The following is a 27311-nucleotide window of genomic DNA, read 5'->3' as shown; positions in this document are numbered from 1 at the left end:
TTTTTCAAAAACCGACATGGTTTCAGCGCCAGGGCTGAAACCAGTCGGGTTTTGAAATTAAATGCAAAATAGGTCGTTTTTTGGGATTAAATGTTGAAAGGGGGTTGTTTTTGAAAATTTGCCCAAATTTCTTTTTCTTTCTTCAGATCTAACCCGTCGCTTCCCATCTTCTCTTGAACGCGGACGAAGCCCTCCCCTTCTCCTGGATCTCCCTCTCTCTCTCTCTCTCTCTCTCTCTCCCCACATCGGAAAACCACTCTGGAGAGATCGCCTCCATCTCCCTCTCTCTCTCTCCATCGTAACGTAACAGCTTCGCGGCGGTCTCTCTCTCCCGCGGAAAATCACTCTGGAGAGATCGCCTCCATCTTCCTTCACTCCCAAATCTTGATCCCATCCTCTCCATCGGAAAACCACTCGCTCGCAAGAATACCACCAGCTGTTTTCCGGCCATCAGGTAAAAATTTCATCTTGGTACTGTTATTATTTTTATTTTTTTGAAGAAAAAGATGACACTTTTCCTGCAAGGTCTATTTTTAGGAACTTTGTGTGTTTTAAGCTGGATTTTTTTTCCTCTTTTTTTTTTTTGCTATTTTGGAGCTCAAATCAAAGCTTTTCTCTTTGCTACTGATTAGAATCGTGAATGGTGTTTAATACGCAGCTGTTATTTTATGTCTCCTGCATACATTTATCGCTGAGTATCAAACAATTATTTTGTTGTCAGTCTATATCGTTCTATTGAAAATTTGAAATATCTAAATGTGATAAGATATCATCCATATCTCTGATAACTTATTTATTTAAGTAATAGATAACATGATAAAGTTAGGGGCTGTTTGGATTGATTTTTTAGATAGGTAAAAGGGTGGAAAGCTGTCTAAAATGTCAGCTTTTTCGCAGCTTTCCCCCAAAATCACCTTTTATAAAGGTGATTTTGGGGGAAAGCTGCGAAAAAGCTGACATTTTTGATAGCTTTCCCCCATTTTACCTATCTAAAAAATGAATCCAAACAACCCCTTAAAGATAACTCACCTTGTCTATTTGAAGCCTCTGTGGACATCCGATGGTTATTTAATGCATATATGCTATCTCTTGGCCGTCTCTTATATTGTTGATGGTATATTGATTTGTGAAATTGAGAATTGCGATGATTATTCATATTTTTTATTTTGAATGTTATATATCTATAAATTATTTAAATAATAATAAATTATTTAACCTACGTTACGCTATGCGTTATCGCTATTGTAACTTAACCGGAGGTAAGCGTTACGCTATGCGTTATCGCGATTTTAGTGTATATATCCTAATAATATCAAGTGCATATTTTACCTCAGGTGTTTTCATTATTTTCTAGCACGTTGTCATATTTTTCCTTACATGTTTACTACTTAAAGAGTTCTCTTTTGATGTAGAAACCACTAGTATGTACCTCGTGCCAAGCACGACCCTCGCCTCTTTTCTATCATTGCACTTGAAACACCCCTCCTCTTAGTTTTAATTACATATTATTATTGTACAATTAAAATCATAAAGCATATTAAACTTTATGTTTAAACAAATTTCCCATATGACACGTACATGAAATTGCTATAAATTATTCCCTTGTGCTGATAGGCACACATGTCTATTGTGACTTATTGCCTAGTTAATAGAGAGTAATGGTTGAGTTTTTGATTCTTGAACTTGAAAGTATAACACTTTGATTCTTAGGAGATTGATGGCTCGAAACACAAACATCTAACTGTCTTAAAGATATGACATACAACGTGGCAACTGATGAGTTAGTTGAAGTCATTAAGGATAAAAGATTGCAGCATCAGGTTTCAAAGTCATGGCTCCAAAGAATACTGATAACGAGATTGCATTTTCCGCAATAAGACATAGCATCAACAATCATTTAACATTAGTCGCAAAATATAAAAGAGACAGATTTGGATATACTTAATTATTAATGCAACCAAATTGCAAGGAACATGCCAAAGCCAAAAGAAGAAAATCTAAAATTTTAAATTTTATATATGTAGGAATTATAGTAGAAAAGGAACAACATTAAAAGACATAGTTGTTAATTAAGAACATAGTTAAATAAAAGTTGTTATGATATTATTCTAAGAGTAATAAGAAACCATGGGTATCTAAATATTCGATTTATTCTAATTTCAACTTCTACTTGGAAAACAACATAAATCTGATTTGAGAAGGATGCAGCTAGATTGATGAGAAGACCATGAAGCCTAAAAACCGAAACCTGGCCAACAAAAAAAAAGGAATATCATTCGTATCAAAATTAAATTAGCACATAAATTATGGCAAAAGAATATAAAATTATGGCATATATATCAGTTTATATGCTCAAGGTTCAGGTTCCTAAAAGAAAAAAATGGAGTATAAAGCATTTTAATACTTAGTAAACAAAAAGAATACAAAAACAAATGAAATGAAACCTCCAAATAATTAGCAATATTTCTTCCTCCTATTACATGGTTTTCTTCTGAGGATTGCTTTTGTGAGGTCTTTGATTTCTGAGAAGCTCGGCTACATATTAAAGGATAAAGAGTTGAAACAATTGAGATTGTCATGAGAGAGTTGGAAAAAAACAACTGACATAGTCAATCAAATTGCACATAAATTTTTTGTGATATTCATACTTCATAACTGATGAAATTGATCAAAAAGGATTCCTATTAAGAAATTAAATCAATGTTGAAGATAGAAACAAAGGAGAACAATCATGGACATGATTTGCAGCACCTTCTTGAATTAAAATGCATTGAAACTACTAATGAGGAACAATCTTAGTTTTTAAAAGAGAATTTTTCCACATTAATGAGTAAAAACTGTATTTTATTTAAGGATCAACCACTCCGATGGGATGAGGAGTTATGACTATATATATTTTCATGTCGATACGTTTTAACTTCCCCTTCAACAACTCTGTTTATAATACAAAATCTTGGCATACGACCAACGGAAACTCAATTATTCCCGATCATCATTTAATAGTTAAAATCAATAGATTAGACATTGTGATACATGAAAATATAAGGTAACTTCATGATAATTGTACCTTTTTATTATAGTAAATTGAATTGTCAAATTCAATTTTAATTCTTCTTTCAACGCACTCACATTTTGTGCACTACAAAATTCCTTTTGAGCATGTCTAAGTAATTCAACTATGATGAAGTTTTAGTATCTTTTAGCACCAAAATGTTAGAATTTACAAACCACTAAATTAGAAATAATAAAAATTAAAATAAAGGAGCCTAAAATAGTTACAATGAGATCATCATTCTCACTCATCTTAATTTCAGTATAAATGTGTCTATTTATTTAGGAATAGGATTGAATATTAGCAAAAAATTTTGACAATTGTAAAATGTGGATCGAATCAACTTGGTAATATTCTAATATTAGACAGTTCTGGGCTTATTGCCAACAAATTATTAATAACTATGAAACATTAACTGAATAACAAATAATTACAATAATTTATAATATTTGAATAGAATAATTAAACGCATGACACTTTAGTTAAATTTGTATATATGAAAATGTTAGAACTTGCAGCTATAAGTTCATAATTGATGATCAAATTCTCATAGGCTTGCTCAATCCTTTTCATTCTATAGCTGTAACATATATTTTATAATCCATCGGAGCTGCAACATGTATTGTATAATTCATGATAGCTCCACGAACTCACAAAACTTAAATAAAGAAAAAATGCATATTCACATTTCACATTTTTTCTCTTAAATCAAGAAAATGCTAACAGTCCATATTAAAAAGAATAAATAATAAATAATAAATAATAAAGAAAAATACAATTCCTAGCAAAATCTTCAACTTGAGTTTTAAATAAGAGAAAGAATATAAAATAGCAGGGATTATAAGTTTATCTACTTACCTTTGTAAGTAATTGGTAATTAAACTTCTCGAGATCTTCATGGCATATTTCCAACTCTTCCTTGAAGAGCATGAATTTCTTTATATGCCTAAAGCAAGTTCAAAAGATCAAGTGTTAGATATAATGTCATCAAGCAATATATAATAACTATTGATAATAAATTTCCTCCATCCCTCTCACTTTTTACATCTTTCTCCTTCTTCTGAACAAAAAATTTGGCGTATAAACAAAGATCTCCATACATCTTTACACTGTGTGTGATACTTCTAGCTGTAAAAAAATAGCCTCCCATATCTTCTGAAATAAAGTTCACCATGCAATAATCTTAAGAAATTTAAACAAACTCATATCACAAAATTCAAATTTTATGAGAAAAAGTAATACTTTGTCGATGGTAAGTCTTCATATTGCTTGCAGTGGCAAGCTATAGTCTTAACAATACAATATATCAAATACTGTTGATTTCTTTGATATCATCAATATAAGAGAAAGTGAGTTTCTAATATAGCTAAATTTTGATATCTTTTATTGAGAACTAAAAATGGTTGCTTTATGTTACACTATATTACCCTAAACAATATTCTACATGTTTAATGTACTATCGAGAAATTCAGAGATATTCAGTTGAATGTCCAACATCTATATGCATTTAGGGACATCTTCACATGTTATGAAATAATTGATGGGGTTTGACATGCATGATTAGTAGACTTTAAGATTTCATATAAAGTGGCGTGTTACTTTGAAGTATAATATCAGTGAAGGAAGCAGCTTCATTCTGTTAATAAATCATATAAATGGAAAGTCCTTGTACATATATAAAGAAACAAAGTAATTCATAATAGCTTTTGATGATTTAAGTTCTTGGATCCTTTTTAACAATTTCTAGTATTATGCGCACTGCACATAGAGACTTTTCATATAATAATTAGACCAAGTTAGAGTGTGCAGGATCATGCATTCTCTTGTGTCTAAAGGTACATATCATATTCGTAAAGACAACAAACTCAAAGGAAATCATATTTATGGTAGACGATTATTCAATAACTTTATTCAATAAAAAAGAAATATGTAACAGCAAAAAATTCATTTAATACCAACATATCAGGAAAAAAAATGATGAATGTCATACTTGTAGGATCTTTTTAAAACTCTAATAACAACTCATAAGGTATGAAATTGGTGGAACTTGTAGCTAGAACTTTTTAATTGATGTCTGAATTGTTACCGTTGTGTTGAATCCTTTACTTTCTATTGCTACAGCATCTGTTGTATACTCAATAACAACACGAAAAATCTATAAGATACCTTGATGAATTACTAATGCATTTTGGCTTGAAATTTTTTTTTCTTATAAAATACCATTAATAAATTGCAAATGTATACTGTAAATGAAGAAAAAAGGGATTATTGCTATGAATATGAATGTTCCAATAGGAACACTTAGAGACACTGTTTAATCCGTTTGGAATGTGAGAGGTTGCAATTGCTATGAATGTTCCATTAGCATTACTAACTTATGCATGAATGAGAGTTTATTGAACAAAACCCCAATGGAATTAGAGATGAAAGAAGCTGTGAACAAACCAATATAAAAAGAAACTTCATTAGAACTAACAATGAAATTGGAATTTATGCATTCTTAACAGATTGTTAGGTAATAATTGTGAAATTTGAATGTAAATAAAATAAATATTAATATTTAAGGAAATTAATATTCAAGGCTTTTATTAGGAATAAAAAGAGAGAAAGCCGATTAAAAGTAATAAAATAATTTATAATTAGAGATTATGAAAGGTGAAATCTGTAATTAGCTGTCAAGTGGCAAATTAAAATGCACCAGACTTCTCCTTTAGTATATAGTAATAGATTATACATGTATTGATGATTGTAGTAGAACTTCAATATACATAAAATTGTTCTATCAGAATGTATGATAAAAAAACTACAAATATACATCATATATTTGTAATCCATAAAAAAATTTACATAAATTTTTTTACATATTTGTAGATCTGCATTTATGCACCTGATATCTTTTAACTGTGACCAAGTATAGTAGATCTGCATTTACTTGTAATCCAAGTTCGGTATTATCACATATTTGTAATCCATAAAAAATTTACATTTATTCATTCAACTTGCATTTTAAACCTGCAATTACTTGTAATCCATAAAAAAATTTACATATTTACTTGTAATCTTTTGAAGAAAAGTATAAACTGGACATGTATAAATCACATATAAAATCCAAGTTCGGTATTATCTAGGCTACTATATAGATAACAATTATGTAAAAATTATTCATAGTTTTTTAAAAACATTTATTCATTTATCCTAGCAGTCTGTGTTGCTGTAATTTTTTCTTTCATTTTTCTTCATTTATTTGTGTTTTTTCCACTTACAAATATAAATGCAAATTAGTGGATATTACAACATAACAATCATACAACATTAGATGAATTAAAATGAGTTCCTTGCATTTAAATACCACAAAGTTTAGTCTGATTTTATCTCAGACACCCTAAAGTTTGCCTCATTTTAAACTTTTCGATTTCGATTAGAATATAAATGAAAGTGATAATAATCCTAATGTAACCAAACAGACATTGTCAACATCTAAATTTCTCAGACATAAAAATCTAAACAAAAAGATATTGAAAATTAGCACAATAGAGATCTTTTTGAGAGCATTAATACATGTAAAGATCCATTTAAAATTAAAACCCAACATAGAAATAAAATTACCATTCCGTAATTGTAATCAACCCAGAGGATGCTTTGATATCACCCATTATCATCTTCAATGTAATCAACTTCTCCACTCCTTAATTAAAAAACAAACAAAACCCATTAAAGCTACGTTAGTCACGGTCTAATTCAAGCACTGTTTAATTCACAACACCATTATTTTTTTTCGCGGATACTCTCGACGTCAACCTCTCACAAATGCACGCGTTACAATCAGTGTTCCAAGTAGTAAACATGACAAAGGGATTTCTGGAATATTAGGACAAAAGTGTTACATGACACGGGAAGAGAATGACTACCAAGGGAAGCAGATTTTTTTTTAAAAGCCAAGTTTAAACAAAACACAACACATTTTAGCTATTCCTACTTTCCTCACATAAAGGTATTATTTTATATGATGCGGCATAATTATGTACCAAAAATTGCAAGTGCACAATTTATCAAGTTATAGTATAAAAAGATATCGATCCCACGAAGAAGGTGATTTTAAGAGATTATTAAACTTGGTTCTTATATTTTGTGCATGACAATAAAAGAATAAGTGTTGTGATGAGTGGTTGTTTTGATTTATGTGCAAGAAAAATAATAAATTGAATTTTAGAGGAAAGAAGGAAGAATTAAAGAATAAATGAAATCACGAGGCAAGAAATATGAATTAATAAAATCAAGAAATAAAACTAAGAATGAAAAGAAAATTTAAGAAAGTCAAGATGGAGGATTCAAAAGAGGTAAGAAATCTAGAATATAATCCACTAACCAATTTCAATTACAAAATATAAACTATTCTCTTTTTATCATATTTCAACTTAGATTTATTAAGCATAGATTATCAAACCATTTAAGGAAAGTGTAACCTATCAAATTATCATCTAAGCTAAAATTACTATTCATGATAAGAACAACAACATGATAATAATCCTAGAATTCATAAGCATAACCTATCAAACCATTTAAGATAAGCATAGATTATCAAATTCTTCTTCTACCGATTAGTTCTCTAGTTGATTATCCTAAACATGAACATTTTAAATGCAAGAGAATAATTCATACAATATAAAAGAAATTAGACTAGTTTCATACAATTCTAAGATTCCTACAAGAATTAAATTCACATCTTAAGAAATAAAAAACAAGAAAAAGAAGACTAATTACAAATTAAAAAGAAAAGAAAAATCTAAACTATAAACAAGAAATAAATCTAATTACAAAGAAAATAAAAATCTAAACTACAAAATAAATTGCAGAAATTAAATGCAAGAAAAATAAATCTACTCTACAAATTAAAGTGCAAAAAGAAAATAAAAAAGACAAGAAAGTAAATCTATACTACAAGCATGAATTTAAATCTAACTAATAAGCAATAATAAAGAAATTACTAAAAAGAAATAAAAGAGAAAAGAAATGCAAACCTTCAAATTGCTCTTCATCTCCATCCTCATCATTCAACAAGAGGAGAAAGAACAAATTTAAAGAGGAAAAAATTATTTTTATTAATTGCAACTAAAGTTACAATTTTTGGAAGGCCTTCTCAATTAAGAGTAGCCCTCCTCTCCAAAAGGAGTTTACAAAATTTTCACACCCTTAACCTCTCACTCTCTACCCCTATTTATAGTAATCTTCAATGAATATGAGCCATTGGATTTGTCTTGAGCCCCAAGCCACAATCTCCACCATTGAATTTGCTTTTTGTTCTTCTCTACCATAAGAGGCCCAATTGATTTGATTTTCAAACTTAAATTCGTGGAGCTTCATTTGATAAATCGTGGCCCAACCAATTTGGAGATTTTCTGCAGCAGAGTCCACTTGATTTTTAACATGTCCAGCCTCCATTCAAAATTAACAAGTCCGGCCTCTTAAAATGATCTGCAACAAAGAAATAAATGAAGCCCAAATGCTTCATTTGTCATGTCCGGCCCACTTGCAGCAACTATGGAGTTTTCGTTTGATTTTTCAAAACAAATCCGCAGCAAATTCAAACAACCGGCCCATATGTAGCAATATTCATTTGATTTTCATCCAAGGCTCAAAAAGATGCAGCAAGTCAAAACAAATCCACATGATTTCCAAGCCAAAACAAATCCGGCCCATCAAGTCCACATTTCCCTTGTGAAAATTCTCTAAGTCCAGCAAACAACTCCAAAGTTCGGTCTTCAAAGCATTAAAATCCACATTTTTGCATTTAAGTCCCTTTCATTCCAACTTTGCATAAAAATCCAATCTTGTTTGCATCCGGTCTTGTTTCCCTTGTGTAATCTTTTTGCTTTGGGCCTTCACAAATTCGAAAATTTCACTTTGGCTTCTTGAATCATTTCTTCATTTAATCAATGGGTTTTTTTGTTGAGAGATGGGAAGTTGAGATTTATTCTTTATTAACCTGTAATTAAAGATAAAAACAGTTATTAGTGGTATATTTATTCATATAGAATAGATAATGAGGGCATAAAATTGTAATAAAATATGATCATCAAATACCCCCACACCTAAACTTTTGCTAGTCCTCTAGCAAAGGAAATAAAAAGAAAATTCTAACTCACTTTCGCAGGAATCGCGGTTGTATTTAGCGTATACAATAAGCCTTTAAACCCCTAGGTTATCCTAGTGGACGAGTTGTAGTCTTGTGAGGGTTTGCAGTGAATATACCCACAAAATTCGATCAACTTGCCAAGTTAAATAAGTTAGTAAATAACAGATTTTCCTTGATATATTTAAACATTCTAATTGATAGGGAAAAATTTCTTGAGAAAAACGGTGACAAATTCCTCCCAAGTTGAGATGGAATTTGTCGGTAAGTTATACAGCCATTTTTTAGCTTTGTCCTTTAGAGCAAATGGAATAAATCTAAGCTTAGTCGCATCTTCGGTTAATTCTCTCATTTTTATCATAATACATACTTCCTCAAATTCCGAGATAAATATATATGCATCTTCTGTTTCATTACCTAGGAATTTGGGAAGCATGTTAATGAAATGCGGTCTAAGCTCGAAATTTGCTCCATTTACTTCGGGGAGTCTTATGCAAGATGGAATTGCATTTCTGGTGGGGTAACACATATCTGAAGAACTGGTGGATTTGCCATTTCTTGAATTGATTCAACACGGATTAAGCGATGAAAATTATCCCGAACCAAAAATTGCATACACCAAATTTTTTTTTTTTTTTTTTAAGGAAAGAAAGAAAATTAGTTTTTTTTTTCTTTTTAAGAAAATTATTTTTTTTTCTTTTTAAAGGAAGGAAATAAAGAAAATTAGTTTTTTTTATATGAGAAGATAAAGAAAAAGAAAAATCCTAACTAAAACAAATCAAGGCAATCACTTTTCAATCAACTCTAACTCTAGGGTTTAACCTAACTCCACTAGACCAGCTCCTAACCAAAAATTCCTACAGTGAAAAGATCAAAGTTTTACCCAGGTAGTTAGCCAGGTAAGGATAGTACTAGAGGGTGATCAAAGATCAATTAAGTACCTCTTTCCTTGCGGAGCGCTTTACGCAACCCCTAAACCTTGCCTTAGACACCAACTATTCTGAGAAAACTTAAACCGTTCACTTAAGGATTTCTTGTTCCTTATTGAGCTCGAATCCTTAGGGGCCAACGTCTAATGAGTTTTAGAAGGCTTGGATTTGTGAAGTGAGGAATTAGTGATTTGTGGGCTAAGGAAAGGGTGATGAAATCCCTTACCTTATCTTGATTGGGGTTTTGCCCTTAAGAATGATTTAAGTGTGTGCCAAATCAAGTGCTACAATCACTTTGGTGAATTCCTACACTATATGAAATGCAACCCTAGAAATTAAAAGCGACTAAAAGGGATGATAAAAAGAAAATCTTTATATTTTTTAATTATGGTCAACAATAATCAAAAGTGAGAAGGGGAAAATTGTTTGAGTTTATTATCTTGTTAGTTAATATCTAAGTGAAAGATGGATTTTATTATGGTCAACAAAAATAAAATCTTTTTTTTAAATCCTAATTGTCTCTAATTGTGAAGCTAGCTAAAGAGGGTGGAATTGAAAACTAGAAAGAAGACTTACCCGAAAGCAATGCTCCAAATTCTTGATCTTCAATCCAAGATTTTCAAGCTCCAAGCGGTTCCTTCACAAGAAAAATACACAAGTTAAAGAATCAAGTTAATAAAATCCTATTTTAGCACCTTCCCCGGCAACGGCGCCAAAAACTTGATGCGGCATAATTATGTACCAAAATTGCAAGTGCACAATTTATCAAGTTATAGTATAAAAAGATATCGATCCCACGAAGAAGGTGATTTTAAGAGATTATTAAACTTGGTTCTTATATTTTGTGCGTGACAATTAGGAATAAAGAATAAGTGTGAATGTGATTTTGTTGAGTGATTGTTATGAATATATGCAAAAGATAATAAATTGAATTTTAGAGGAGAGAAGGAAGAATTAAAGAATAAATGAAATCACAAGGCAAGAAATATGAATTAATAAAATCAAGAAATAAAACCAAAAATGAAAAGAAAATTTAAGAAAGTTAAGATGAAGGATTCAAAAGAGGTAAGAAATCTAGAATATAATCCACTAACCAATTTCAATTACAAAATATAAACTATTCTCTTTTTATCATATTTCAACTTAGATTTATTAAGCATAGATTATCAAACCATTTAAGGAAAGTGTAACCTATCAAATTATCATCTAAGTTAAAATTACTATTCATGATAAGAACAACAACATGATAATAATCCTAGAATTCATAAGCATAACCTATCAAACCATTTAAGATAAGCATAGATTATCAAATTCTTCTTCTACCGATTAGTTCTCTAGTTGATTATCCTAAACATGAACATTTTAAGTGCAAGAGAATAATTCATACAATATAAAGGAAATTAGACTAGTTTCATATAATTCTAAACTTCCTACAAGAATTAAATTCACATCTTTAAGAAATAAAAACAAGAAAAAGAACTAATTACAAAAATAAAAAGAAAAGAAAAATCTAAACTATGAACAAGAAATAAATCTAACTACAAAGAAAATAAAAATCTACACTACAAAATATATTACAAAAATTAAATGCGAGAAAATAAATCTATTCTACAAATTAAAGTGCAAAAAGAAATAAAAAAGACAAGAAAATAAATCTACACTACAAGCATGAATTTAAATCTAACTAATAAGCAATAATAAAGAAATTACTAAAAAGAAATAAAAGAGAAAAGAAATGCAAACCTTCAAATTGCTCTTCATCTCCATCCTCATCATTCAACAAAGAGGAGAAAGAACAAATTTAAAGAGGAAAAAATTATTTTTATTAATTGCAACTAAAGTTACAATTTTTGGAAGGCCTTCTCAATTAAGAGTAGCCCTCCTCTCCAAAAGGAGTTTACAAAATTTTCACACCCTTAACCTCTCACTCTCTACCCCTATTTATAGTAATCTTCAATGAATATGAGCCATTGGATTTGTCTTGAGCCCCAAGCCACAATCTCCACCATTGAATTTGCTTTTTGTTCTTCTCTACCATAAGAGGCCCAATTGATTTGATTTTCAAACTTAAATTCGTGGAGCTTCATTTGATAAATCGTGGCCCAACCAATTTGGAGATTTTCTGCAGCAGAGTCCACTTGATTTTTAACATGTCCAGCCTCCATTCAAAATTAACAAGTCCGGCCTCTTAAAATGATCTGCAGCAAAGAAATAAATGAAGCCCAAATGCTTCATTTGTCATGTCCGGCCCACTTGCAGCAACTATGGAGTTTTCGTTTGATTTTTCAAAACAAATCCGCAGCAAATTCAAACAACCGGCCCATATGTAGCAATATTCATTTGATTTTCATCCAAGGCTCAAAAAGATGCAGCAAGTCAAAACAAATCCACATGATTTCCAAGCCAAAACAAATCCGGCCCATCAAGTCCACATTTCCCTTGTGAAAATTCTCTAAGTCCAGCAAACAACTCCAAAGTTCGGTCTTCAAAGCATTAAAATCCACATTTTTGCATTTAAGTCCCTTTCATTCCAACTTTGCATAAAAATCCAATCTTGTTTGCATCCGGTCTTGTTTCCCTTGTGTAATCTTTTTGCTTTGGGCCTTCACAAATTCGAAAATTTCACTTTGGCTTCTTGAATCATTTCTTCATTTAATCAATGGGCTTTTTTGTTGAGAGATGGGAAGTTGAGATTTATTCTTTATTAACCTGTAATTAAAGATAAAAACAGTTATTAGTGGTATATTTATTCATATAGAATAGATAATGAGGGCATAAAATTGTAATAAAATGTGATCATCATTATACTTTCCATGTTGTCACACAAAATTTATGATTTGAACTTTCAGCGCGTCTTGTATTTATAAACTGCAGAAAATAATCCACTGCCGATTAGTAGTTTTGGATGTTTGCAAAACTATGTTAGTCAGATTAGAGTTGGGCAGTAAAACATCTCAGATAGATTCCTTTTCGGCAAGTATATAATTATTACTTGTAAATTATTACAGCACAAATTTGTGAATTCTTTTATTGTCTAAAGATGTTACCTTTCTTCTTATTATTCTTGTAAGCACACAAAAAATCAAAATGCATTTCAATAGACCTTTTTTTTGTAAACAACGCAAAGTTCGCTTGTAGCCATATTTACCTATTAGCTTTGCTTACTCAAAATTTGTATAGGTTAAATTGCACATAACCCCTCATATCTAGAACTTCATTAACAATTATTACCTTTCAACTATTTTCTGCAATTTATCCTTCTAAAAATGAGAATTTAGGAATCGTAAGTCCAAGTGAAGGCCTAGATGAGGGATTATCTGCAATTTAACCTTTCTTGTCTACTTCAATAGATACAGTGAACAATATTAGGGCTTCATCAACAAAACAAAATTGGGCGCTTCACTGAATAAACAAAGATGGTAAATTTATAAATCATTTATCTAAAATTGAAGGAGCAGAGGATGAAATCGAGGGCTTTCTGGCAACTAAGATATCAGTCAAGCTGCCCTTAGTTTGAGGCAGCGATTTCAGTATCGGTTCCGTTTGCCAAAAAAAATTTAATAAAAAATTCAAAAAAGGAAAATTAGAAAGGAGCAAATTAGGGTTTAGAGAATGGGGGTTACTAATTTTAGGGCTTGGATGCGCGGGAGGATTGGATCCACGCCGTCGACCTTCTCGGAGACGGTGGTGATCTCATCGACGATCGGAATCCGCTGCTACTTTTTAGAATTTGAGCTTAGAAATTTACCTCCGATGCCACTCGTCCTTGTTGGAGAGTGTGGACTGGAGATGCTTGGGAAGATTCTCCTAAGGGCATTCCTCTTTGATCGACTTCAAGATGCTCCTCGATCGTCGAAGGAATCCGCTGCGATCTGCTTGGGCTGGAGTTAGGGCTAGGGTTTAGAGGGGAATGGTGGTGGATAGAGGTGCTTGGAGTTAGGCTTGGGCTTGGGCTAGGGTTAGGATTTGGATCTGTGTCGGTTCGTCGAACTCGAAGCCGCCGCCACCGCCGGAGAAGGTGGCGGAGGGAGGGGAGGAGGAAAGGAGGCCGAGGAATCGATTGGAGTCTGGAGATGAGGAGCGGGGTGAGAAGAGAGAATTATAGGGGTGTTTTGAATTTTGAAATTTGAGCTGATGTGGATACATTGGGAGAGGAGAGAGAATTATTGTAGCATAAACAATAATTCTTGTAACCTCCCATTTGTATAGAAGAATAGATGTGGAATCTATTAGTGACTGTAATTTTTATATGTAAGCATGCATAATTATTATGCTCCATGTTCCGTATGTGTGCGATGCCACTCTTTTCAAATATAATTTGAAAACATATTGTACCATCACATATCACATGGAATAGAAATAATCAAGAAATAAAATGGATGAACTGGGGAACCTTTTCATAAAACTAGGACCATCAAATTTACTATAGTAGTTGACGAGAGAATCGATGACTTATAGTTAACTGTAATCAAATGAACTAAATCTTTTCGAAGATTAAAACTTCTTTTCTTGTTAGTTAATAATCAACTGTTTTATGTCCTTAATATCCTTTTACATATATTGTTAAATTAAAGTTTGTGATACTACAAATTTTGATCTATTGAATAAACCCCAAAACCATAATTTGCAAGAAGAAAGAAAGTAAGAAACCATTTGGATATGCAGTGCCAAAAACATCTATACGAAGCACTTATCTGCAAAATGGTGAAATTAGCGCATGTGCTGAAATAAAACCTTTTACTTTTGTGAGGGGACTGGGAACAAATACTCAGTGTAACGTCGTCTTCCCTGGGGCAATCAGTCAGTCAAAACCCTAAAATTAGTAATTTGAAAAAAAATTCATAAACCCTAGATTCTCAAAATGCCTCAATGATATACAACAATTGATTGTTCTAATTTTTTTCTCCTTGTTGATGGCAGGAGACACGAGATCATGGCGGCGATCTACAGTCTCTTCATCATCAACAAATCCGGTGGCCTCATATTTTACAAGGTAATTAATTACCCCCTCTTTTTTCTTTGCTAATTGTAAATAAATTTGAAAGAGATTGGACCAAAATTTGAAAGGATTACGGATCGACGGGGAGAATGGACACAAACGATAGCTTGAGGCTTGCGAGCTTGTGGCATTCGATGCACGCTATCTCGCAGCAGCTGTCGCCTGTCGTCGGATGCAATGGGGTTGAGCTCCTCCAGGCTGATAATTTCGATCTCCACTGCTTCCAATCCCTCACAGGTTTCCATCTAATCCAAGTCAAATTTTTGAATAATGCTTTTAATTGATGTAGATCAGTGCTGAATTGCAATGAAATTTAAAAATGGTACTGGAATTGCTTGAGGATTTTTAGGACTGAACTGAATGAATTATATTTAGCAATCTCGATTATGTTACATAGCCTATTGGTATGGAAATAATTAGACAATTGCTAAATTTCTGCATCAATTTTCAGAAATTTTAAGCAACAAAACTTGCATATGAATCACGTAAATAATATACTGTGCGTTAGTCTGATTCGCTGGATGTAATCCTATAATTATGGGCTAAAATAACATATTGGCCTAAGTAGTGGCATCCCTTTACCACTTTGGCCTAAAAAGTGACACCAGCGACAATTTAACATAAAAAGTGACAAATCGACGATAAATAGGCTTTTCTGATCGCTGGAGTTATTTTTTAGCAAAAAATTAAAAAAAAATTATATATAGACCACTCAATCTCTTATGATTTTTAAAATAACCCATCTTCTTTCCTTAAATTTTTGAAATTTGTGAAAAAAACATCATGTTTTTTCACTATCTTCTTTCTCCTTCCCACCATCTTCTCTATTCCCTTATTCTTCCTACACCCTAACCTTCCTCACTCCCTCTCCTACCTTATTTCATGGATCAACACTTACTTTCTAACTTCTTTTATCTCCTCCAATCTCTTTTACTCCAAATCCTCAACATCTCCTCCTCTTCTCCTCCTCCTTTCTCTCACTCTCTTCCTACTTGCTTCACCCATTCCCAACACCCAAAATTAAATGTTCCACCACAAATCTTAACCTCATTCATCTCTTCTTTTCTTGCACTCTCTATTCCTCCTTGGTTCCTACTCCGCTTTCATCCTCTAAACATTAAAATATCAATCTCCTTAAGAGCGAGGATATGTGAAAAAAGGAAAGAGAATGGTGGCGATGGGAAAAAAAAAAGAATGAAAGAGATGACAAGGATGAGGAAAAAGATGGTGGGAAGGGAAGGAGAGAGTTCTTTTTACAAATTTTAAAACTTGAGGGGTTAAATCAGAAAATATGAGAAAATTGAAGGATATATATAAAAATCTCTTAATTTTCTTGCTTAAAAATCGCTTCTAGTGACCGGAAAGGTTTATTTGTCGCTGATTTGTTACTTTTTAGGTCAAATTGTCGCCAGTATCACTTTTTAGGCCAAAGCGGTAAAGAGGTGGCACTATTTAGGCCAATTTGGTATTTTAGTCTATAGTTATGTTTGAAATTTGATTTGGCTTGACTTTTGTCATTTAATTTATGAAAAAATTACAGTTACTTTAAAACTACATGTATTAAGTAACTTGGTTTGGTCAGATTAGATGGTTGAAATGTTCTTATTCTACATACACACACAAGTTGGGAACATTGGTAGGACACATAGATCAAAGTAAATATATATATATATATATATATATATATATATTATATTATATATATGCAAAATATGGGTATGCTTTGTACCTAAGCAAAATTTTTGTGCTTGCGTTAGTGCAGGGTGTATCATTCTCTATCCACTCTATTCAAATGGGGGATCACATTCACATGCGGTGTGGGAGTGGATGAGAATGGTAGACACTCACTTACCAAACGCAATATTTTTTTGCCTTTGTTAACCAAGATACTCATATCTCTCTCTCTCCTCTTCTATATAGTATATATATATATATATATATATATATATTATATTATTATAAATATATATAATATATATATAGAGAGAGAGAGAGAGAGTGCAAGGACTCTCTATCAACTGTAAGTGATGTCCACCAAAGTTTGTAGCCACACATCTTATTAATATAAATATCTTTTTATATAATACATGGATCCTAGCCAATATGCAGTGGGTAAAAGTTCTTTGTAGGACACAATATTCCCTATCATCCTTAAGTTGACACAAGTTTCACTATATATATTATATAATATATATATATATATATATAATAGTGTAATATATATATATTATATATATATATATAATATATTATATATGGAAAAGTGATTCTAGGTGACACCTTAGATTCCCACCCTAAGCGACCGGTCTAAAATCAGCATTCATTCCCTAATGGTTTTTTTGCGATCTGCTCTGTTGAACTTGATCTACACATTATTAAACCCAAACACACCAATTTTTGGGTGAAACCGTCGTGTTTTGACCCTTCGTTGAGCCGTGCAAAAAGTTCTATTCATTCGAAACCGTTAAAATTGCGGCGAGTGGATGAAGGGTCAAAACACGACGGGGTCACCCCAAAATTGGTGTGTTTAGGTTTAAGAACGTGTAGATCAAGTTCAACGGAGCGGATCGGAAAAAACAATTAGGGAATGATGTGATTTTAGGCCGTGTCCTTAGGTGGGAATCTAAGGTGTCACCTTAGAATCACTTTTCCCATATATATATATATATATATATATATATATATATATGGGAAATATGATTCTAAGAAGCCATCTTAGATTGAATTTAAGGACATGCATGGATTGGGTTATGCTAATGGACGATCCGCTCCATTCATTATGATTTAAATGTCTAAAGAAATTCATAAAACAAAAATCAGGATGTTTCAAAACTTCTAACACATATTTTTCAGTGTCTCTTTAGGTGTATTGTCGTAAAATCGTTAAGTTTACAATCATCTGATGCATGGGTAACTACAATCCAACATGACTAGTTTTTTATTTATACATCATCCAAAAAATATGGATCAAAATGAACGAAGTGGAATAACTAAAGGGATTGCATATAACGTAATTTTCAAGGTGCATCATTAGATTCAATTTAAGGTAGCTCCTTAGAATCATATTTCCGTATACACACACACGCACACAAAGCTCACTCGACCATGCAGACCTCTTCTCAGTTGTTACTGGCGAAAAGAACATATGGTGGTGTGCATCCTTGGAAAAAATGAAAAGCCTCTAAAAATCCATTCTTACCCCTAAACCCACGAGTGATTCATATGCCTCCATACATCTTTGAGGAAAATTCTTAATCTGTACTCCATCTGCCTCCTCATGTTCTATGACCGAAGGTTGGCTTTCAATAATTGGGCTTTAGGGTGGTTTCTTTGGTGCCCCTTTTCGCGTCTTCCTTCAACTCAAAATGCTTTGCTTTCCAAGCTCCATTTGTTAACCCAATTCATGATTGTCCGCGTACTAATCCGGGTTTAGATTCCATTTATTTGGAGTCCCTCAATGACAGTGGTTGATTCACTGATAGAGGAGGCATAACAAATGTCCAAAGTGAATTGTCCATGAGGTCATATGTTATGCTTCCTTTTAAGATATTATTGAGGTGTAGCTTGTGTGAAAAGAACTGCATCTTCTCATTTTCTTTAATACTTGTATAATCTTTCGACCATGAGAATGCTTTCCTTTTATATGCAACTGTACAAACTAATGTAATCTTTCATTTCTTTATGGTAAAAATTTTGAAAACCAAATCAGCTTGCTAAGTACAAAAAGTTTGAAGCATGCTAATAAGTTCATATAACTCAAAGACTCACTGCAGATAAGAAATAGCTTGCCCTTTGTGTTGTATAATCTTCTTTATTTTCTCTGCTAATGGAACATGCCATCTATAACTAGAATGAAATGCTTACAATGGAACAACCACCCTTAGACAGATTTATGACTGATAATATCACCTGTTCATTGCATAAGGATAAGGTTGATCAATATCACTCCCATATCCATTTCCTTTGGCCGCTATCTTTAATTTATAGTGTTGCTTCTTTTTTTTTTCTCTCTCTCTCTCTCTCTCTCTCTCTCTCTCTCTCTCTCTCTCTCTTTTGGAGACTTACTCTGTTGTGAGTTTTACTCTCTGAGCTCAAATCTAAGATTGAACTCTTGTTTGATATTTGTATATGCATCCGGTCGCCGAGAATATGAACTGGATTGTGCGTTATCATAATTCATGTTTGATTTTTATCCATACATCCTGTGGACGAGAATATGAACTCTATATTGTGCTATCATAATTCATGTTTGATATTTCTCCATGCATCCTGTGGCAGTATCGTTCTAGGAGTTCGATCAAGTGCTTTAAGCACAAATTCTAATATGTTGATTGGGCTTGATTTTCATGTTAGGATTCAAATCATCATTGAACATCCAATATTAGAAGACACATTCTCATATGAGTCTAGCAAAGTTCCCCTACAGCATGTAAAGGTATTCAAGTTGCTCTAACGTGAACATGAGTTTACATAAGTGAATTAACTCTGACAGGTTTCAATGTAATATGAGAGTGTTTGACCATCAAATATATTAAAACATCACATAAGACAACCAAAAGAACGCAAATTTCTTCCTAAAATTGGGGTTTTACAATTTCTACATTCCCAAACAATTCCGGACAATTGTTATCTCATCTCCAAGTAGTTTCAAAATCTCAGTCAATAAAGAATTAAGCTATGCATTCTTCATCCTGCTTCTCTTGTAATCTATGTTGCATAGATACTGGTACGGGTACGGGACACAGCAAATTTGTAAAAAGTAAGGTACGGGGACACGACTGTATGTATATAAAATAATTCACTTTAGATCAATATTGAATTAAATTCCTATTACATTTTCATATTTTTTATTATGTAAAGTGGAGATTATAAATAAGAAACTAAATATAGCTCAATTAACTCGAAATAAGTATCTATTTCAAAATCCAATGGCTGAAATGACTATATTCTTTACTACCACTAATGGATGAATAATGAAATAGAGCAAATGTTTAAATTGAAAATAATCCGAAAGAGTAACAAACAACTAATCCCTGGTCAATCTCAATCTTATTATATCCTCACACTTATTTACTCTAAAATCCACTCTCGATCAATCCTCTACTTAGAGCACAGCTGAACTAAAACCGGAAGCCAAATGTCAACCGGTAAACCTTGCGGTGTTATAGTTGTTCAAAAGAAAGAAAGAAAGAGCGGGCCCCACTTTGAAATTCAATCACCAGCTGTGTTATAGCCGTCTCCTCCCTCCCTCTCTATTTCTCATTCTCCTCAGCCCTCCCTCATCCCAAAACAGTAAACCCCCATCTTCTCTCTCTCTCTCTCTCTCTCTCTCTCTCTCTCTCTCTCTCTCTCTCTCTCTCTCGTCATCGAGGCGCTCTCTCTCTCTCTCTCTCTCTCTCTCTCTCTCTCTCTCTCTCTCTCTCTCTCTCTCGTCATCGAGGCGCTGAAATTGCTTCATCGAGGCTTTGATTTCGTCGTCGAGGAGTTGATTTCGTGCTCGAGGAGCAGGATTTGTCGTCGAGGCGCTGAAATTGCTTCGTTGAGGCTTTGATTTCGTCGTTGAGGAGCAGGATTCGTCGTCGAGGAATGAGGTCGTCGCTTCAGTCGATGGGTTCGAAGGTGGTAAAGGCAGAATCGCTTCAGAGGATAAGTTATTTCAAGTGGGCTTGGGTTATTGGGCTTAAATAGCGCCTGATTCGTCCTCCGTTTCAAAATTTCAGGTGCGTTTTTTTTCCTCTCACGAGTGAATTTTTTGCTGTGTCCCTACCGTTTGGGTGCGGATCCGCACCCAATACGTACCCGACACGGGTGCGGGACCAAGATTGACGTGTCGGGGTAACATAGCTTGTAATCTTCACCCCTCTGCTACTCTTTTCTGTTTTTTCGAACCCATACTTTTTGTCATAAAAATGCGTAAGTCACCAGCAGGTTTTACTGGGTCTTACCTGGTGTCTTATTTCAACTCAAGATAAGGATATAAAGACAGGCGTTGGAGGATGAGCTAGCCTTCTTGGAACTGAGTTGCAATACAAGTGGAGGGAGATACGCTGTAATCTTTTTGGAGAACATTTCTCAGAGCAAGGAAGAAGAGGGTGTAGGGATCAATCAAGAGAAGAAAGGAGGGAGAGAAGAGAGAGGAAGAAATCATAGGGGGGAGAGAGAGAGAGAGAGATGAAAATGATAGGTGGAAGCAAGGTAGGCTTATTAGAGTCAGAGGCATCTCCGGTAGGAAAAATGCCAAGCAAGTTAGAGCTGAAGTTGAGTTCTCAGAACCATTGACTATATTTCATAGTGAACAAGCTTTAGTATCATATTTTGGAATTTCTTGAAACCTTTTGGGACAACCCTTGGTTTCACTGGCTTAACCTCATATACAAGCAGAAACCAAAGAATTTCTAGCTTTGTTTTACGAACCAAGTTTGGTTGAATTAGGAACTGCTAAGAATTTCTTAACTAAGTTCCAAGTGTTAAGAGCGCTGGTTTAGCTTTTTTGTCCTCCTCCTCTCTCTCTATCTATGTGTATGAATTAGTTAAGTCGACGACTCTTGTCGAGAGTTGAGCATTTTGTTTAATTTCGATTGACAGGTGGTGATTAGAATCTGAACCTGAACACTTGAGCAGGAAAATTGAAATTTTGAGGCATATAATATTCGGGTCTGTATGTTCTAAACCCATGTCCGCTGGGATCTAGTCAATTATGGAGAGTTTGTTCCACCAAGGGGGTCTGCACACATGATCCGCTAAACCAGCCAACCTGCCTGAGTTATATAGGTAATGTTAGATGTAAGTCTATATGTTAAGAATAGCCTGTGCAGACATTGAATGAACTATCTCATTTGTAATCAGAAACTGCCTGTGAATCTACGTGAATATTACCTCAGCTAAGATAGTCAAGCAGGATTGTGAAGGTGTATCCATCTCATTTTTACAAGATAGTGAGCCCATTTAGACATCTTTTCATTGTGTGAAAGGTGAAATATTTACTCTTATCATATCAGGGAGTGCTTTATGTTATACAAGCCACAAATATAATATAATATAGTTGACATTACTCATTAGGTGTCTGCACGATAATACTAGTAGTCTAGTAATGCGGGGAACCTTGTAGCTTTACTATCTTCCGATACATAAAACTTTTCTACTAATATTCCATTTAGCTTGTTGTAATTGTATATTTAGTTTGATATTATTGCATCAGCATCCTGAAGAGAGGTTTTATTAACGAAACTGGAGGCCTGTTGGCCTGTCACGCCACAAAAGCAAGGGTGAAAAGGGGATTAAGAACTATGGCATGGTACCAAAAAGTTGTCTCCAGTGGAAAGGAAAAAATTTGAGGCTGGTTGTAGAAATGGAATTATAGGCCATATGAAAAATATAAAACTTCTAAAGAGCGGAGCTTCAAATGAATTGTGATGTAGTAAGTTTACTTTGCTTCGCTCTTCCCTCCTTAGCTCTATGTTTTTGCTTCTTACTCTAGGAAGCGCAGGTTTCATTAAAATGAAATTTTGCGTAGGCTTTCCTCATAAAAGGATGGAGACTAGACTTTTCATCCGATTGAATGCCTGCTATAATAATTACCCTGCACTTTTGCAATGAGCATGGTTTATTCTTGATCTGCGACGCCTTCTCTTGAATGCAATAGTAATAGAAATTGTGATTCATTCAGTATATCAGCTTCCACTAGGAATTATGTTGTTGGATTTATCTTCTATCTTTAGAGGTCAAAGTAGAATCTAGCTAAGGTAAAGTGTACTAATCATTGAACGGTAACTTAATCTAGTGCAGTGATAATAATAGAATACATTTTTTTACACAAAAAATAGCTGTGTTTACACGATTGCATTGGTTTGTTAGAGACAAATTCCATATCTAGTTTCAAAGATATCTTAGGAGACTAAGTACACCATACATTGTGTCTGCTATTGAGAGTTACTTTGCACTTTTCTTTCTTATTTTATTTTATTTGTGGCTTGAGATGGATAATAGTAACCACATTTCACTAAAGAGTTCTGTTCTTTTGAGGATGTTAGTAAACAATTTGATCAGCCTCAATAATCCCATTTGGTTGATATAGTCATTTTATATTCTTTCTGGCACTAAGTCAAGCATTCAGCCTGTAGTTTCATTTGCATGCTTTCCTGCATATTTATTGACCACTCAATAAGTGGAGGACAAACTTGGATCTTGTAATGAAGAGAGAGTAGAGAACCTTTGTTTTCATAGCAGAAAAGGGGAGGCCTGCTTTAAGAAGGATAAAATGAGAGTACTACTTAGATTTATAATGTGAGAGGTCTCATAACAGATAGACTAAGTGGCAGATGGATATTGGAGAAATAGTTGAATATGTGTTATGTACTCACTGTAAAGCCTATCGATTTTGAATACAGCTGTAACATTCATATCAAATATTAGCGTGTTTGACTATGATTATAAGTGCTATCATAAAAATACAATCACTATTCACATTGGTTTCTTATTCACATTTTCCTTTTACCTTATCCTGTCTCTTGTTCGAGTTGGTTTGCAGTGTTCAATATTTGTTGCATCTGCTTCCTTCTCAGTTAGGGTTTGGCTTTATATTGCGGCATACATGGTGAAACTTATATTACATGCATTCTGCAGGAACAAAGTTTTTTGTAGTTTGTGAGCCTGGGATGCTTCACATGGAAGCTCTGCTCAAAGTAATTTACGAGCTGTACACTGATTATGTTCTGAAGAATCCTTTCTATGAAATGGAAATGCCAATCCGGTGTGAACTCTTCGATCTGAATCTTACTCAAGTAATCCAAAAGGATCGAGTCTCGTTGTTAGGGCGGTAAGTTATTACTGCTGTCTTATTATCTTAATGTTAATTTCAATTTTCCAAATTGGCTTGTACTTCAGACTTATGGGTAACTGATGTTAAAAGGAGGATGCTCGCTTACTAGTCTGTTACATTTTTCTCATTCTTCCAAGAATTATCTGTTTTCATGTTTATTTCCTGAGAAATTTGTACCTTGAGCTTTTCTTGTAGCGTGCACATGAACTGTTTTTTTTCCCACCCAATTTGTTGTTTTATTTACAAAACATCATGGTGTCCTGCATTGTGGATTCAAACAAGATCATAAGGCCATGCGGACTACTGTCCCATTATTTAAGTTTTATTTGTATACTAACTGTTGTATCGTACTTAGGAAAATAGAAAATTATAGGATTTGAATTATTACAATAATATAGTTATTAGAGTTGTTTGGATGCTTGAAACAACGGGTTAACTTTGCAATATTCTTTGAAAGTTTAAAGGTACCTATTCAGTTTTTGCTCAAGGTATATGTTTTATTTTATTTATTATTTCTTTATTTATTTTTGGGGTTTGATGAGGGAACTCATGGGTATCAAACCCTGAGCGTAGCTAAGGGACACCACTTAATGCACGTCGGGTATTTCAAGAGATTAATTTTCTGTGAGTGCTTTCCATGATAGTCGAATTGTGATGTTCTACTCATAGGTAGCTTATCAACTCGGCTCGATCCACTTGGGTGGTATATGTATTATTACTTCTATGTCATACGTGAATACCTTTTCTTCAGTTACTGGTAAAAATTAGAAAAACCATAGAAATATGCCTTTGAAAAAGCATGACGGCACTAGTAAAAGAACAGTAGACTTTTTCAGGATTTTCACAAAATCTCAAGTCCATATTTCGACTAAATTCAGGATTTTTTTTTCCTCAAATTCTGATTTTTTTTATTTAAAGATTTTCACAAAATCTGATGTTGCCCTTTTTTCAAATAGGCCCCTCTAGTTACATTATTGTATCATAGTTTATTCTTCTATATATATTAATACATGTTAATTAGAGATGCATACTCTTAATAAAGGTATTTTTGGGTGGAAAAATTGTGCCTAGGCTCCAAAGTTAGAAGTCTCATGTGCTTCAGTCCATGCACCTTTTTTTCAATGTGCTTTAGCCCCAAATACAGAACTTTCATGCGGTAGATCCCTCATCTACTTAGTTTTTCCTCTCATCTCTAAACTATCCTTCATCTTCTTCTTCCTCTCCTCCTTCCTCTATATCATCCTCCCTTCTCCTCTACCCTTGGACGTTGTCCTCCTCTCTCCACTGTTCATCCTCCTCTCTTTTCCTATCTCTTTTAGCTAACCTCATTTTCCTCCCTCCTCTCTTCTCCGTATCACCTCCATCCTCGCCCCTCCTTCCTATTCCACTCACCCTCATCTCTCCTTCAATTCATCTCCACTTTCATACCCTTCTCTTCTCTATCCTTTTCGATTTCACTTTTACCATCATTTGTCCTCCCCCAGTCCTCCATCTCCATCTTCTCCTCCTCCTTGCACGATCACTAGTCTACCTCCAAAAACTGTCTCCTTTGGTTATAATGGTTATTTTCTAAAGTTACAACAAAATTAACACGTATGGTTAACATTATACGATGTTAATTTTAATCTTAAAATCGAAGTCATATAGTTAATATCTGTCTGTTAAATTTAACAACTAACTTATAGTTAATATATATATGTTAAGTTATACGCGCCCCTCTCTTCATCTTCATGATACCAAATTTACACTGAAGCAATTAATCTCTGAAGGAATGAAGAAGATCTCGAAGTCAGTGGATAATTCTTATTTGTAGTCACGAGAGGAGTTTTTAGATTGGGTTGGAGGAAGGAAAGGGTTTGGACGAAGCAGATCAAATTGATGGGTTTGCGCGCGCGCGCAGAGAGAGAGAGAGATGAGTAAGAGGGAAGAGAAAGAGGGAGAAACAGGAGGAGCAAGAAAAATCATGATGGATGGCTATAGAGATAGAGAAAGAGAAAGAGAAGGAGAAGAAAGAGGAGCAAGAGTGAAGGGAAAGTGAGAGGAGGAGCAAGAAAGTCATGATGGATAGCTATAGATAAAAAGATGGAGACGGAGAAAGGGAGCAAGAGAGGATGAGAAGGGGGAGAAGAAGGAGAAGGAAGAGGAAGTAATGGTGGGCAGTTAGAGAGGAGAGAGAAGAGGGAAGAAGAAAGGGGGAAAGGGAGGAGGAGGAACAAGAAGAAAGGGGAAGAGGAAGGCAGAGAAGTAGCAAGAGGAAGTCATGGTGAGCGGTTGGGATTTTAGCGGTTGGGATTTTAGGGGGAGAGACTGAAGCACATGGGACTTTTAATTTTAAGGTCTAGACAGAATTTTCCCCAAAATAAACTTCTTCTTTGCAACACAATGCAATGTAAAATACTTTTTTTCAATACATTTTACATGGCTGAACTCTCAAATTGGTATTTAAAATATACCATGTTTACCACTTTGGTCTTTAACAACGCTCTAGCATCTTTTTAGTATTTAAAGTATGTAAAACCAGCAATTATGTACAAAAACTCACCAGGGTTCATTTTTTTCCCGACGAGAAGTGCTGGGAAAATTTTTCCACCCGATGAACTCTTAAATTTATTATAATTTACACTTTTTTCTCCTTCAACCTCCTCCAAACTCAAAATTTTTTTTCTACCATTTTACCCAATAAAACCCTCTTTCACCCTTTCTCTCCGGTCCCTCATCCTTTAACTTTCCCAATTCAACCTCAAACCCTAGTTCGAAATTAAAATCCAAAACTTAATCTAAGCAAGAGATGGATCATATAAGGGGCAGTTAAGGGAGAAGAAGGGGGCTATATTGACGAAAAAGAACCAGATGGTAAAGAAGAATCTTATTGGGTGTGCAATGTACAGAAGAAATTTGAGGTTGGGAGTTGAACGAGAAGAAGAGCGTAAAATACAATTGATTTAAGATGTCAAGAGGCAGGAAGGAATTTTTCAGACAGTTCTCGCCGAAAAAACGAACGCCGACAAATTTTGAACCTAACTATCATTTTGACATATATTCTTCTATAATAATAGGAGAACTTAAAGATTTATTATTTATGATACAATAATTTACTGTAGCATTATCACTGTACCATGGACGAGAACTGTAGCACTTAAAAATATTACTGTATTATTATTACTGCAGCACAGTCGGGATACTGTAGTATTTAAAAAAATCACCGTAGCACTTAAAAATACTGTAGCATTTGAAACAGAATTACGGTGCCGAAAATAAAAAAATGGGGCCGTGTTTTGCACAGGGTGCACACCAGTAACTTATATATAAAAGGAGTAGCATTTTTAAATATCAAAGTCGTGAACACGGTCAATTTTTAAACACTTGGTTTCGCACCCATTTTG

General features: G+C 33.7%; 1 protein-coding gene across 1 annotated transcript; it reads left to right on the top strand.

The window, feature by feature from the left end:
- LOC109837022 (trafficking protein particle complex subunit 4) lies at nucleotides 160-24176 on the top strand. Its single transcript, XM_020405102.1, has 4 exons — nucleotides 160-454; nucleotides 15032-15104; nucleotides 15179-15347; nucleotides 23733-24176. Exons 2-4 carry the CDS (start codon nucleotides 15045-15047, stop codon nucleotides 23927-23929), a joined length of 426 nt encoding a protein of 141 aa, XP_020260691.1. The 5' UTR covers nucleotides 160-454; nucleotides 15032-15044; the 3' UTR covers nucleotides 23930-24176.

The sequence above is a fragment of the Asparagus officinalis genome, chromosome 4, assembly GCF_001876935.1.
Source record: "Asparagus officinalis chromosome 4, Aspof.V1, whole genome shotgun sequence".
In the NCBI taxonomy this organism is placed as follows: domain Eukaryota; kingdom Viridiplantae; phylum Streptophyta; class Magnoliopsida; order Asparagales; family Asparagaceae; genus Asparagus; species Asparagus officinalis.
The sequence above is the reverse complement of the archived record's forward strand: the minus strand, read 5'-3'. Positions and strand labels throughout refer to the sequence as shown.